Below are 13,709 nucleotides of genomic sequence, written 5' to 3'. Positions count from 1 at the left end.
CAGTACCCAGGGATCCGCAAGACCGAGTCACTTCGGGGGCCCTGAACCTCACCTTGGCTTTGGTGCCAAGATGAGGCGGGCAACCCCCCCCCAAAGCACTCTGAGGTGAATCGGGGCCATTTCAGGGGCTCCAAAATGGCCTCCAAGGCAAATCAGGGGGGGAACCATGCTCAGCCCTACTTCCAATACAGTTCTACTGATTCCACCCCATTGCAAAGCTTTCCTTTGCTGCAGATGGTATTTGAGAATGTCCACAGTCTGCATGGGAAGACCCTTTCTCCCATCCTCCCTTTCCAACGCCATTTGGGAAAGACACAAGAACTCAAGGCTCAAGAACAAGACGCTACAGTATACAGATAAAGTGTGGATAACTTTATTGCAGAGAGGGAGTTGTGCTGGATCCGGCCAATGTGTTATGTGTGGAAGTGGCCTTCACATGTTGGGTCCCTGTTTAACTGAAGACAGTTCATCCTATGCGGCTTTCAGGCTCTGCATCACTAAAATCTGTTGGGAAAAGAAAAGTGTGTTAGTCACACACAGAAAGGTTTGGATGAAAACACATTTCCAGGGCTGTTATTGCACAATTAAGGACACTTGTGTGTCATTTAGTCAAGACTTCAGGAAATGAAGTCTTAGAAAAATTGGATGTTCCTCAAAGCTTGAATATACTTTGTCAGTTATGGTAGCGAAGGTCTGAAATCCAGTTTCTTTTTAACAATGACTCATTAACTCCTAGTATGAAAATAGTTATAACAAACAAAGAAAATTATGTCCAGCTGAAGTCAACTAGATTCTCTGTTGATGTCAATTTAAATAGTTCCATTTGAGTCACTGAAGATTCCCATTCAAAGCACTGTGCAAATGGATTTAGCCCTCAGAGTTCACATAAATACACTACTCATTCAATAGAGATCAAAAGAGAAGTTTCTGTCTTTCATTCATTGTTATGTTTTATGCATCCCTGAGGCAAATGTCATTATAGTCTCTTGTTTAATTTATGCTTCAATTGACGTTAAGAGATTTTTAAAATCCATATATATCTCCTCTCCAGTATTCTTCCTGCACTTTTAAATTTTACTTATGAGCAAACTGCTTTCAGAATAGTTTGATCCCTGTTTAATATCTGTTAAATGTAAACATAATATCTGTTAAACCAAGTTCTTACATCTGCTAGATAGTTTTGGATAATGCTGACAATCCTGACATGATGGAATAAATATTGATACTGGTGAATAAAACCTGTTTAAATACGATTTTTAAATCCATAAAATACTAGTGAATGTTTTATTTGTATCTGTCTAATATGTTACTTGTTTCCTTTTATAAAAAGGCAAAAAAAAAAAAAAGGTTTGGATGATCTTCTGAGTGCTCAGGTAGAGCAAAGGACTACAAGGGCCAACAAACTGAGACTCAATCCAGACAAGATGGAGGGATTGATAATAGAATCAGGGAATAGTAGAGTTGGAAGGGGCCTCGAAGGCCATCAAGTCCAACGCCCTGCTCAATGCAGGAATCCACCCTAAAGCATCCCTGACAGATGGCTGTCCAGCTGCCTCTTGAAGGCCTCTAGTGTGGGAGAGCCCACAACCTCCCGTCCTCCTTTCCATATGGTCACCCTATTTGAGGACAGCAGCCCAGGATTCCAGACAGCGGTCTCCCCTAACGCTACCCAGCAAGGCTGGGGATGGAAATGGGACTTTCCGCATGCAAACCATGTAGCTATGGCCCGGTTCTCCGGTTTCTATGTAGTATCATGGGTGATCTCTCAGGTGCCAACCCGAAGGCAAGAGGCACTCCTCCGAGAAGCAAGAATGCACACCAATTGCACAGGGCTGTTGTCCTCAAATAGGGTGACCATATGGAAAGGAGGACGGGGCTCCTGTATCTTTAACAGTTGTATAGAAAAGGGAATTTCAGCAGGTGTCATTTGTAGGCAAGCAACGTCTGCCCTCAGCTGTCAGTCTAGCTATACTAGAGTGACCAGATACAAAAGAGGACAGGGCCCCTGCAGCTTTAACTATCATGATGAAGAAGAATGAAATGTGTTAATATTTGCAGCGTGTTTAATTATATTTTTAACTTTTGTATATCTCCATTTATATGTTTTAAATGTACAGGTTTTAATTTGTAAAACCACCTTGAATCCCAGTATTGGGGAAAAGGCAGGATATAATATTAATATTATTAATAGGAATTCCACCAGGTGCTGCATGCATACCAAGGACACCTGCTGAAATCCCCTTTTCTATACAACTGTTCAAGAAACAGGAGCCCAGTCCTCTTTTCCATATGGTCACCCTACCTCAAACCCCACCCACCAGAGCCCTCCAGTAGCCTTTCCCCTGGGTCTTAGCATCTTACCTGGATTTACGCATTTCATCGAGCACATGACTGGACAGCACTTCTTTGGACCTCGGCACTCGAAATCATTCCTACATTCCTTTACACAAGGTGGTCTCACGACCGCAGGATAGAAAGGGCAGCGTCCAGGCTTCTCTGCAATACAAAAACAATGCTTTGGCTGAGAGACACGCTTTCAAAAAAAGGCTTCCCTCGGGCAAGAAGGACCGCAGCAGATCTGCGTATTGCAGCAGCCAGAGCACCTCCTCCTTCCTGGGCACAGCACCTGTCCTGCCTCAGCCCAGTCTTTCTGGGAAAGAGCCAAAGCAGGGATATGCAGCCTGGATATGGAGCTGGGACAGGCTCTCTGCTCCTGTGATGACCATCAGCTTCTCTGGATGCCGGGCTCCGTCCAGGGGTGGGGTGGGCCTCAGAGACTTCCTTGTCGTGCCTGCTGGCCTTCTGGGCTGCATGTATAGCCAGTCTCAGTCAGTCCCCTGAGGGGCAATCCCCCTCCCCTATCACCCCCCCTTCTCCTGCTTCTTACCCATGAATTACAACTCCCTGGTTTGCTGCAGCCGAAACAAGAGCCAGAAGCCACGGGGTGCATTGCGGAGCCTCCTCAACATCTCCACCCAGGTCAATCAGCAGTCAGCCCTCCCTGGCACTGCACCGCCTGCTACATCCCCCACTGAATGCTACATCTGGTAGGGTTGGGAGAGGAGGTGATCCCCCTGGAAGCTCCAAGCACAAAGCAACCACGTGGGGGAAATGAGCCTGTCCAGAGATGCTCTGAGGTGGGGCCATCAAGGGAATCACTCACGAGAGGCAGAATGCACCACGGCGCAGACAGCAAGGAGCCCCACGAGGAGGAAGACGAGGCCACCGGACTTCATGATGAGGCAGGAGTGGTGTTCACCCAACGCTCCCCAGGTGCTTTATATATCCCATCCCAGCAGGACAATTAGGCAGCCCCTCCCCCGTCGGCTAAACAGGAAAGCAAAAGAAACAGGAAACGTTGGCAAATGCTCCTCTTGTGCAAGGCAGGAGGAGGAGGAGATACTCATCTCTCAGGTGAGATCCAGAGGAACCATTGCACAACGTGCTTCCTATTTCCAAATCTGGATAAGGAAACCTCAAAAGGGCCGTTGCTCCCATAACACATCCACTATTATCAGTGTATGGGCTTCTGTGTTAAAATGTGACCCAGTTAAGTTAGGATGAACAGAATGCTGGGGAGTGACTGAGTGTGGACGTCACGATAACCCATGATGGGCTAAATAACCCACTTTGATAACCCACGGTCTGCAGAGTGGGTTATTTAGCCCATCATGGCTTATCATATTGTGTGGTGGTCGGCGTGGGTAATTTTGGCCGGCTAAAGAACTGTGCAGCAAGAGCAGTCAAAACAGCTGCTGCTCTGCTCTTCGCTGGCTTGCTGCTGAGGAACACTTCAAAGCGAGCAGCAAAAACAAACGCAGCAGTATGATAGAAAAACCAGGTTCCGAAACGTTGATATAGGTCACAAGGTGATGGTCTTCCAGGTAAGGAAACGGAGCTTATGTGGTTAAGAGCAAATGTGAACTAACCACTTTTATTTATTTATTTATTTATTTATTTATTTATTTAATACATTCATATACTGCCCCATAGTTGAAGCTCTCTGGGCGGTTTACAAAAGTTAAAACAGTGAACATTAAACACAAATATACAAAAATTTAAAAGCATAAAAACAGCAATATCCAAATCTAATGGAGGAAAAGCTAAGGTTATGCATATCCACACCCTTAAACCTTATTTATTCTCGTGACGTCCCAGTGTACCATCTGACTGTTGACAGATAATGAAAATAAAATAGATCAAGATCGTTAGGAGGTCTTGATCAGATAAAGTGGCAGAAGGGCACACCCACACAAATTCAGGTGGCCATCTTGAAAATTCTACAGCAGTTTTCACACCTTTTTAGTTTTAATCCTGGTAGATCTAACTTCATTGGTCATGTGATTAATACTGGAGACTATCCACCCATCTGAAGAGCTGTTTATGGGATGAATGGGAAACTGCTTGTAGAGATAAGAAGAGAGGTCCAGGAGATGTTGGACTTTGGAGTAATTAGAGAGTCAACGAGTCCTTCAGCCTTACCCATAGTTTTGTGCAAATATGCTTTGTGGAAATTCCCCCCAAAAGTAAAACATCAGTTTGCAAGTTCACGGAATCTGTGTGTCTTGGAAAAAGCCAGTCTGCTGTGAAATCTGAAATCATCTGAATCCACTGTGGATCTGGAGTTAGGTCCCCTGCCCAATTCATTGCAGGGTGTGGGGACCCTTTAGGTATTTAAAACCTCAGGATTTGCTTCCTGTTACTAACATCTTACAGGGAATATCAGTAATAATTTGCAATTTCTTCGATGACTGCTGTGTCCAACTCCTTCCATGTGGTGGCGGAACAGGTAAGCCCCCTCCCCAATCACCCCCTTACCTGCACTGCCGCCCGCCGCCGTCTTTGCGTTCGGCAGCTTCCACTGATGCTGACGCATAAAACAGGGAGTATGCAGTGGCCTACTTCCTGTTTTATGCGGCAGCAGCAGTGGAAGTCGCTGAATGCCAAGACGGTGGCAGTGGCGGACAGCACAGCAGGCAAGCCGCCCTCCCCCCATTCCCCACTTACCTGTTCTGCTGCCGCCGTCTTATGCATCGGCGGCAGTGGAAGTGGTGAGACGCAAGGGTGGCAGATGGCGGAGACAGGGGGCTGCCTCCGAAGTGCCGAGGTGGCCCAAAGCTTTGTACCCAATTGGCTTTGGTTTCGGGTTGCCCCAGACTTCGCCCAAACTGGTTCGGATCTGATTCGGGAGTGTCCGAATCACCCAGATCCGCTCCAGATTTGGGGTTCAGACCAGAGGCGGTGCACAGCCCTAGTATCCATAATAGGCTGGGTGTCTACAAAATGTGCCTTCATTAGTGATTACAATGAAAATATTTTAATTGCGTTGGATGACTGTACACCAAAGCATAAATTTCACATCACGTCAACGCAATACTTCCCCTTATCACACCATCATAGAGGGATGGGTCATTCTGCAGTCTGAAATGAATCCCTGCAAGCCTTGGAGTATCAGTTGCGTCTGGAGACAAATATCTGGGTAAGATGGTCAACTTTCGAGCCGTGCTTTGTCAGCTTCCCCGAGATCTCTGTCTGCGGTGTTTCAAAAGGGTTGGAGAATGAGGCGGGCGGTTGTCCCTATCTTAGCTAGAATAGAGGGGAGAAATAACAAGATACAGACACATCCGCTTCCTTTGATCTACCTGAACGTTCAGTAAAAATTGTACGTGTCTTCCATTGGGCCTGCTTCATCCTTATCTAGCGGACATCCACGGAAAAGGTATTTCTCCAGCCAGGGTCACAGAGCAAAAGCACTGAAGATGAAGGTGAAGATGAAGAGTGCAGGACACGGAATAATGGGCTGAAGTTAAAGGAAGCCAGATTCCAGCTGGACATCAGGAAAAACTTCCTAACTGTTAGAGTACTACGACAATGGAATCAGTGACCTAGGGAGGTTGTGGGCTCTCCCACACTAGAGGCCTTCAAGAGGCAGCTGGACAACCCTCTGTCAGGGATGCTTTAGGGTGGATTCCTGCATTGAGCAGGGGGGTTGGACTCGATGGCCTTGTAGGCCCCTTCCAACTCTGCTATTCTATGATTCTATGAAGGGATCCCTACCAGCTGCCTGCCTATACACAGGCATGAGTGTTGGGTGGGAGTCTCCCCAAATCTTTAATGTGGGAACAAGTCTATGTTCAAAGTGCGCCTGAGGGGTCATGGCACCAGCTTTTTCCAGCCTTTTAACCCATGTTTTAGGCCTGTATCATACCAGGGTCAAAATTATTCTCCTAACACATTTTATTGCCCCTGCCCCTGTTCATTTATCAATTTTATTTAGCTACCATGCAGGCCTCTTGAGAAAAGCGACAGAAACAATTCATTTTATTTATTACATTTCCAGACTGCCCAATACCCCAGCCTGATATTGTGTTTTATCAGTTCACAGCATGATAAAACACAATACAAAAGGTTTAACATTCAGAAATTTTAAAGAGTTTAAAAACAAGTTAAAAACAGTTGACAATAAAACATCCAGAAACTAAAATGCCCCAAACATATGCTGTCAAAACTCCAGAAGTAGAGGAAAGTCTTTACCTGGCATTGAAAAGATGACTGGGGAAAGAGTGTTCCGGAATTGCATGGACACCACCAAATAGGCCCGCTCCCTTGTGGTCACCCTCCCAACCTCTCTTGGAAAAAGCACGGTTCCCACTGTTGACCCAGAGTGCTTCTTCAAGTAGGGGTAGACTCATACTGGGGCAGGATCTACACTATTCATTACACCGTTGTTTAAGCGCATTGTTGCGTCCTCCCTTGCTACGTTACAAAATGCAACTTGAGCCCAGTCAATCGAAATACCTTTTCTTCTATCGTTTTACCCCGGCACACTCTCCTTTAGAACGTTCTTCATTATGGCTCTGAAGTAAACCTCCTTCTTCCGGTGACTCTGAGCTAGACCTCGTGCGCCTCAATCTTCCTGAGCATCTGTCCTCGGTAGTCAATCCCACGGTGTCTCGGCCAGGTCAGTGGGCAGAGAGAGGGTTCACATCTCCAGAGTTGCAACCCAAAAGGAACTTTGCTTCACTCGGAAAAAAAATGTGTCGAGGCTCTGGTCTGTTGCTGCGGAGGGCTTGCTTCCGAGGAAGCCTGCCTCGGGGCCGTGCGGTCAGGTCGCCACCCCTTGCACGCTTGCTTGGATGGAAATCCCCCCCCTCGCTCTCCACTCCCCGAAATAATCGAGACGAGGTCAGATCTTCATTTTCGGTTCCGCTGGGACCTCTCTCTCCACGCCTAAATTCTTCCGGATCTCTTGGAGCCCAACCCTAGCAGATGGGATCTCTGGCGTCACTTCAGTAGATCTGCCCACAGTCTTCTTTCCCACGAAACAGGGATCCCTGACTGGGCTCGTTTAACGGATCGATTCAGCGCGCTCCTATGCTGGCGCGCGCTCCCTCTTTCTCGTCTACCGAGGGCTGTTAATAATAGTGGATCTCGTCAGCTCTTCAGCCTGATCCTATGCAGGTTTACTCTGAAGTAATCCTCACTCTATTCGACGTTGCTTACTCCCAGGTAAGTCTGCGCTGGTGGCAGCCTGAATGAACAGCCCTGCAGCGTCTTAAAGGGGCCACGTGCGCCCCGAAAGATAAGCGGTTTTTAAAAAAAATTAACCCTCTCCCCTCTTTCACCGCCCTCCCTCCCCCTCCCCCTCGTCGCGTTGTGCCAGCTCTCCCTCCCCTAGAAAAGCCCTCACTTGTCCTAATCAGGAAGCAAAGACCATGGTCAGGAGACATGACTTTGAAAGACGGCATTGAATACAAGGAAAGGTTGAGGCACATTGTTAGTTTTAAAACGATTTTAACAGAAAGTGGAACGGTTTTAAAAGTCAGAAGAAACGTAACAACAACAGCATCACGTGACTGCTGACGTCATCTCTGCCAACTTGTTACGTTTCATCTAGACAAGTGTAGACAGGCTCTGGAAGAAGCAACCCATCAGATATTCAGGTCCCAGGACGTGTAAGGTTTTATTGGTCAAGACCAGTCTATGGAATGGGGCTTGAAAATATACAAGCAGGCAGCTCAATTGGGAGGCATCAGCGTTACATGCTCAGATCTTCTGCTCCGTATGATCGGTTTGGTCTCCACATTTTTCTCAAGCTGCAGCTTCTGAGCCATCTTCAGGAGCAGCCCCACATAGGGAGCATTTCAATAATCTAAGGCCATAGCTAGATGGGGTGATATCTCTGGGACCGTCCCTGTGTGCCCACATGACACACAGGGGATCCTGGGAGCAGGGAGGGATGCTCCCTCCCTTTCCACGGGGTATCACCCTACCCTTTCGTCACGTTTTTCCACGGTCTTTGGATGACCACGGAAAGTGTGGCCCGCCATCACGGTTTGTCCCAGCTCCTCGGGAGCTTTGTGCCCATCGGGGGTGGGGTGGGGGGAGCGGGAGAAAATGCTTTTAAATTAAAAAAAGAAACACTTACAATTTGCACACGAGAACTCCTGCGCTTTTCTCCTTTAAGAAAAAACAAAATGGCAGGCACGACGTCCTGTTGCTCCAAGAACATTGCGCACCATATGTAAACAGAGGGGGACAATCTCATAGAATCATAGAATAGCAGAGCTGGAAGGGGCCTCCAAGGCCATCGAGTCCAACCCCCTGCTCAAGGCAGGAATCCACCCTAAAGCATCCCTGACAGAGGGTTGTCCAGCTGCCTCTTGAACAATAACAATATCGTGAGGTCCTCACCCCTCCGTCACACTAGACCCGTAGGACTAGCTGAGGCCTAAGTGGATGTTACCAGAGCATAGACTACTAAAGCCAGGTTATCCTGGTGCAGATAGAAAAATGGATATAGCCTTTATAGTTTCAGCCAATGGTTACAACAAGCATACAATAAACATACATAGGAAGAAATCAGCTTTCTAATTTTTTACGTTCTGCAAAGTCAGAAAGTTTACTCTACGTTTTTGGTCTGCAAGAGCGAAGCTGGCCAGTTCCAGGAGAATTGTCTTATTATCACAAGTAAACGCATGTAGAATAACTGAGGAGGTTCAACAGGAAAGCGGTATGGCCAAGTCCTGCTCCAATCATTGGAGCGTTGGACTTGATGGCCTTGTAGGCCCCTTCCAGCTCTGCAATTCTATGATTCATAGGGAGCTTGGAGGGCAGGCAATGAAACACCTGGATAAGGAAGAGTTGGCAGCAAACAAGGCCCTGCCACCAAACCATTCAGAGACTGTTCTGGTCCCACTGAAACAATCTAATGTAATCAGATCACATCATTCCTTTGACAAGATTGAACTATTCCACCCAAGTAAAGGTGAAGATAAAACACTTGGCACCCCTATGAGATGGGGATAAACAGACTTCTAGTTCATCCCTCACGAACCCTCCTATCTCATCACTGGATTCTAAAGAAGGAACGGGCCCCACCCCCACCCTCTAACTGACAAGCCCCAGCTAATCTAGATCTGATGAAACAAAAGGGCCTTTCCTATTTCGTGTGGGACACTGCAGGAGGGAGCACCCATAAACAAGATAGAGAATTTCTAAAATTACTGCAGGAGCATGATATCATCTGCATTCAGGAGACATGGGCCTCAGCTAGACCTACGGGTCTAGTGCGATGGCAGGGTGAGGAGGATCTTGCGATACTGTTATCGCGAGATCATCCCCTCTGTTTACACGTGGCGCACAACGTCCTCGGAAGAACAGGACGCCATTTTGTGGTTGTTTTTTCTTAAAGGAGGAGAGCGCAGGAGCGCTCGTGCAGAAATGGTATTTTTTAAAAAATTTAAAAGCAATTTTTCCTGCTCCCCCATCCCACCCCCAATGGGCACAGAGCTCCTGAGGAGGTCTGCACCCTATGCACGGTTCCCTGCTCCTCACGAGTAACCGTGAGGAGACGGGACAAACCACGATGGTGGGCCACACTTTTTGCAGTCTCGGGATCATCCTGAGGCCACGGAAAAACCATGTCTAAAGGGTAGGGTGAGATCCCGGGGAAAGGGAAGGATCATTGCTCTCTGCCATGTGTATCATGTGGATGCACACGGACAATCCCAGGAATATCGCCCCATCTAGCTATGGTCCATGGGTAACAGACCCAGAAATAAACAAGATCGCTCTAGAAGGCTATACATCTTGGATTCCTAGATGGAAATTCTAGGGATACAAATCTGGAAGAACTACAGATTTCAAAGTTCATAAATTATCTAGAATTAAGGTTGAGCTGTGAAGTAGCTACATTTGAAGTTGACAATAAATTATTCAGGATAGTGGAAACTAAAGCAGAGTTCAAAGAGTTCCAAACGAATCTCTCCAAGCTTAGTAAGTGGTCAACAAAATTATTTATTTATTGCATTTTTATATAGCCCAATAGCCGAAGCTCACATGACTTTCAGACTAAGCAAATGTAAAGTGATGCACATAGAGGCAAAGAAACCTCACAGCACCTCATCAGACTGGCAATGCTAAAGATTTACACAATTAAAACATCATCCCAATAGGAGCCAAACAAGGCATGACGCCAATTGTGTGAATGCAATTCACATGCGGAGAGTTACATTTAAATTGCTTTTGCAGGGGACTTGATCATGATGTAGACCAGCTGAGAAGCTTCCATTTGTTATAATATTACTGTAACGTGACCAAAAAACCCGGCCCAGCCAATAGCGGAGCGGTTGCACTTCCCACCAATTGAACTTTCCAGACATTCTTCAAATCCTGCCCAAATGCAACACATTGCCAAACTGCATGTGACTGTGACCAAGGGTAGGGAAAGGAAAGGAACCTCTCGTGCAAAGCACTTGAGTCATGACTGACTCCTAGAGGGACGCCTGCTTTCGCCAACATTTTCTTGGCAGACTTTGTAGTGGGGTGGTTTGCCATTGCCTTCCCCGGTCGCAGTTACCTTTCCCCCAGCCAGCTGGGTACTCATTTTACCGACCTCGGAAGGATGGAAGGCTGAGTTGACCTGAGCTGGCTGCCTGAGAACCAGCTTCCGCTGGGATCGAACTCAGGCCGTGGGGAGAGTTTCGGCTGCAGTAACTGCCGCTTACCACTCTGAGCCCCACGAAGCTACACCAAGGGTAGGCAGAAATAAAAGAGGTCAGTTTGCCTTTTCCAGCAATGGGGGGAGGGGGCAGCTGACCCAGCAGCAATGCTGCACAAAAGGACTTCTGGCCATGACTGCTGGGTGAGCATCCAGGAGCCACCTGAGGTCGTGCACAAGCACTGCCAAGCTGTGGGTCTCATTCTTGAGAGACTGGTTGCGTCCAAGACGGGCTGCACAACCAACCACAGATGGGCTCATCCACTGGCAGTACTTGTGCGAATTCGGCTTCCGTTTGTCAGCCCCCGTCTAGCCCTCCGTTGCTCCTAGGCAACAGTTTAGCCTCTCCATGGCCACCTTGGAATTGGGGGAGGAGAAGGAGCAGGAGCTGCCAGCCCCCTGCATACTGCCACCTGCATCATCTCCAGGCAATCCTCCCATGTGACTGTGAAACAGCACGGAGAGGAAGACGGAACCTTGCAAATGGTGCAGAGTGTGAAGAACTGTCCGAAATGGCTGCGGTCTTGTTCAGCTAAGTCTTGTCCGGCTAATTGTGTTTAATAGGGTGGCCCTATGAAACGGAGGACCGGGCTCCTGTATCTTTAACAGTTGCACAGAAAAGGGAATTTTAGCAGGTGTCATTTGTATATATGGAGAACCTGTTGAAATTCCCTCTTCATCACAACAGTTAAAGCTGCAGGAGCTATACTAGAGTGACCAGATTTAAAAGAGGGCACGGCCACTGCAGCTTTAACTGTTGTGATGAAGAGGAAATTTCCCCAGGTTCTCCATATATTCAAATGACACCTGCTGAAATTCCCTTTTCAATACAACTGTTAAAGATACAGGAACCCTGTCCTCCTCTTCATATGGTCACCCTATGTTTAACTGTTTGAGCTTTATCACACCAGCGTTATACTGTGCGATCACTGTGAATTCCATGCAAAAACGTTTTCCACCTTATAATCTGCTTTGATTGTGAAGTACTCCCAGGCATCCTGCCTTAATTGTGCTATAAAGCCAAAACATTCGCCGTATTTAGCCCCTACGTTTTGAGCGTATCTTCCGAGCTGCCGCTGGGGCGCAGGAACAGGATTTTAAAGAAATGCTTACATCTGTGTAAGCTTTAAAGATAAAGGCACCAAAATTGGCATATTAGGGAGAGCTTTAAGCTTACAAAATTTGAATTGGATTGGGTCATCCATTGATTTTTAATGATTTTTTTACATTTCCCCCTTCAACTCACTTCCTGGTATGCAAGGGATCACTGTCGCCCGGTAGCAAAATCAATAACAACCGTGAAAGCTTAGTGCTACGGGGATAATCCGAAGGAAGCAGGTAGGTGGGATGAAGCTAATTAACTTGGCCCAGGCCTCTGGGCCAGAGGGAGGGAGTTTCAGAGAACACTCCTCAAGATCAATCTCATGGCTGCATAATTGGCTGGGCCCAGCATTCCCTGCCTCCTACCACAGCACCTGTAGATTTATCAGCCTGACCAAGGTCGGGCTAATTGGGGTGCTGATTTGTTTCAGCTGTGAGAAGGAACGTCCTCATGGAGGGGGCCTCGCTCCTGAGGGAGGGGGCGCCAAGGGACCAAGTGGGGCATAGGATTGGCGGAGACAGGTCATGGGGCCTGTTGACTGGCAGAGGGGTAAAGGCGCAATTAGCCAGGGACCTTTCATCTTCCTGGAGGCTACACGTATGTAAAGTGGAAGATCAGTTCCGAGCTTGTTCACAAGTTCTCTCAGAATAGGCTTTCTGCATGTAGCTGATCCCAGACCTCCTGTTTAACTGATCCTGTTCAGATTCCTCTGAGAACCAAATGGTTCTTGGTGGTGATAAGTTTTGTGAAGACCTGCAATAAGTTCTGCTTCTGACACATGGAAGGAGTTGGACACAGCAGTCATCGAAGAAATTGCAAATCATTACTAATATTCCCTGTAAGATGTTAGTAAAAGGAAGCAAATCCTGAGATTTTAAACACCTAAAAGGTCTTTATTTCTACGGCATCCTTTTCTCGCTTGCTACGCTTCCTAACCACTCATCTCTCATTGACTTGGGATCCTCCTGCCCGTCGCATGCAGCTTCTCAGCAACGTTGCAAAAGGGTGAGTGGGAGGGCCTTTCACTCGCTCATTAACTCTCCCTGTGGCAGCTGAAGCCACGTAGCTAAAGGACAGAGAGAAATGGCTTGGGACCACAATACCTGACGGGACGCCTCTCCCGACATGAACCTACCCGTACACTGCGCTCAACATCTAAGGTCCTCCTCCGAGTGCCTACTCCGAGGGAAGCTCGGAGGATGGCAACAAGGGAGAGGGCCTTTTCAGTGGTGGCCCCCCGACTGTGGAATGATCTCCCCGATGAGGCTCGCCTGGCGCCAACATTGTTATCTTTTCGGCGCCAGGTCAAGACTTTTCTCTTCTCCCAGGCATTTTAACAGCTTTTAACAACATTAAGTTTGTTTTTAATGGACCCCAGAATTGTTGTTTTTAAATGGATACTGTTGTTTTTATACTGTTTTTATGTTTTTTAATTTTTTGTATACTTTTAATGTTTACTATTTTTAATTGTTGCAAACCGCCCAGAGAGCTTTGGCTGTGGGGCGGTATATAAATGTAATAAAATAAATAAATAAATAAATGACATAGCACCCTTAGGGAAATCAGCCGGGGTTTCCCCACTTCCTGGTTGCGACTTTGTGTGAT

At 47.2% G+C, this 13,709-nt stretch overlaps 1 protein-coding gene across 1 annotated transcript; it reads right to left on the bottom strand.

Annotated features, from left to right (window-relative positions):
* Positions 1-357: 357 nt before the first annotated feature.
* On the bottom strand, positions 358-3,241 carry LOC134395222 (omwaprin-a-like). Its single transcript, XM_063121343.1, has 3 exons — positions 3,164-3,241; positions 2,362-2,496; positions 358-504 (listed from the first exon to the last, which is right to left on the bottom strand). Exons 1-3 carry the CDS (start codon positions 3,234-3,236, stop codon positions 467-469), a joined length of 246 nt encoding a protein of 81 aa, XP_062977413.1. The 5' UTR covers positions 3,237-3,241; the 3' UTR covers positions 358-466.
* Between the last annotated feature and the right edge of the window lie 10,468 nt (positions 3,242-13,709).

The sequence above is a fragment of the Elgaria multicarinata genome, chromosome 1 (assembly GCF_023053635.1).
Source record: "Elgaria multicarinata webbii isolate HBS135686 ecotype San Diego chromosome 1, rElgMul1.1.pri, whole genome shotgun sequence".
NCBI lineage: Eukaryota > Metazoa > Chordata > Lepidosauria > Squamata > Anguidae > Elgaria > Elgaria multicarinata.
The sequence above is the reverse complement of the archived record's forward strand: the minus strand, read 5'-3'. Positions and strand labels throughout refer to the sequence as shown.

Coding starts and splice junctions, on each gene's coding strand:
- LOC134395222 (XM_063121343.1), bottom strand. CDS start 3,236: ATGAAGTCCGGTGGCCTCGTCTTCCTCCTCGTGGGGCTCCTTGCTGTC. Junction 2,497..3,163: donor CGTGGTGCATTCTGCCTCTC/GTGAGTGATTCC, acceptor TTTGTATTGCAG/AGAAGCCTGGACGCTGCCCT. Junction 505..2,361: donor GATGAAATGCGTAAATCCAG/GTAAGATGCTAA, acceptor TTTTCCCAACAG/ATTTTAGTGATGCAGAGCCT.